General features: G+C 82.6%; 1 protein-coding gene across 1 annotated transcript in view; it reads right to left on the minus strand.

Annotated features, from left to right (window-relative positions):
- Window positions 1-296: 296 nt before the first annotated feature.
- EMIHUDRAFT_106593 (hypothetical protein) overlaps window positions 297-1,129 on the minus strand; it is a gene marked incomplete at both ends in the record, with an annotated part of 3,237 nt that continues 2,404 nt past the window's right edge. Inside the window, one exon of the mRNA XM_005759263.1 lies at window positions 297-1,023. Within this exon, the coding sequence (XP_005759320.1) occupies window positions 297-1,023 (727 nt within the window). The remainder of the gene's footprint in view (window positions 1,024-1,129) is intronic.

Genomic DNA, 1,129 nt, shown 5'->3' on the forward strand with positions numbered 1-1,129 from the left:
CTCCGTCTCCGCCGCCTCCATCACCGCCACCACCCTCGCCGCCGCCACCATCTCCGCCGCCGCCCAGCCCGCCATCCCCCTCGCCGCCACCGCCCTCACCGCCGCCTCCGACGAGAGCCCCCCACCACCGCCGCCGTCACCGCCGCCGCCGTCGCCGCCGTCGCCCTCACCGCCGCCACCCTCACTGCCGCCGCCGCCGCCGCCGCCGCCGCCGCCGCCGCCCGGCCCGCTGCCGCCGTCGCCGCCTCCGCCCTCGCCGCCGCCGCCCTCACCGCAGCTGGCCTCACCGCCGCCGCCTAGCCCGCCACCTCCCTCGCCGTCTCCACGGTCGGGTTCGCACCGAGCCCACCGCCGCCGCCGCCGCCGCCGCCGCCGCCGCCGCCGCCGCCGCCGCCGCCGCCGCCGCCGCCGCCGCCGCCGCCGCCGCCGCCGCCGCCGCCGCCGCCGCCGCCGCCGCCGCCGCCGCCGCCGCCGCCGCCCTCACCGCCGCCACCGTTGCCGTCGCCGCCGCCGCCCGGACCACCGCCGCCGCCGCGGCCTCCGCCGTCGCGGCCTCCGTCCTTCTCGCCGCAGCCCTCACCGCCGCCACCGCCGCCGCCGCCGCCGCCGCCGCCCTCGCCCCCGCTGCCGCAGCAGGCCGCCGTCGCTGCCTCGCAATCGCCGGCGCCGCCGCCCTCGCCGCCGCCGCCCTCGCCGCCGCCGCCCTCGCCGCCGCCGCCGCCCTCACCGCTGCCTCCGAGCCTGCCGCCTCCCTCGCCGCCGCCGTCACCGCCCCCACCGAGCCCGCCGCCGCCGCCGCCGCCGCCGCCTCTGAGCCCCCCACCGCCCTCACCGACGCCGCCGCCGTCGTTGCCGCCGCCCAGTCCGCCGCCGCCCAGGCCACTGCCGCCGTGACGGCTCCTCTCGCCGCCGCCGTAGTCGCCGCCGCCGCGAAGGCCGCCGCCTCCAACATCGACTGCACCGTAGCTGCCTCCAGTGAGCCCGCCGCCGACGGCGACCGCGCCCACTGTTGGCGCCTCAACCCTAACTTCCACCGACGCCTCCCCACTGGCACTCGCCACCACAACCCACGGCGCACGCAACCCAATCCTGTTGGTCGTACAGACCACCTCCGCGCAATCCGAAAAAA

The sequence above is a fragment of the Emiliania huxleyi genome (assembly GCF_000372725.1).
Source record: "Emiliania huxleyi CCMP1516 unplaced genomic scaffold EMIHUscaffold_80, whole genome shotgun sequence".
NCBI lineage: Eukaryota > Haptophyta > Isochrysidales > Noelaerhabdaceae > Emiliania > Emiliania huxleyi.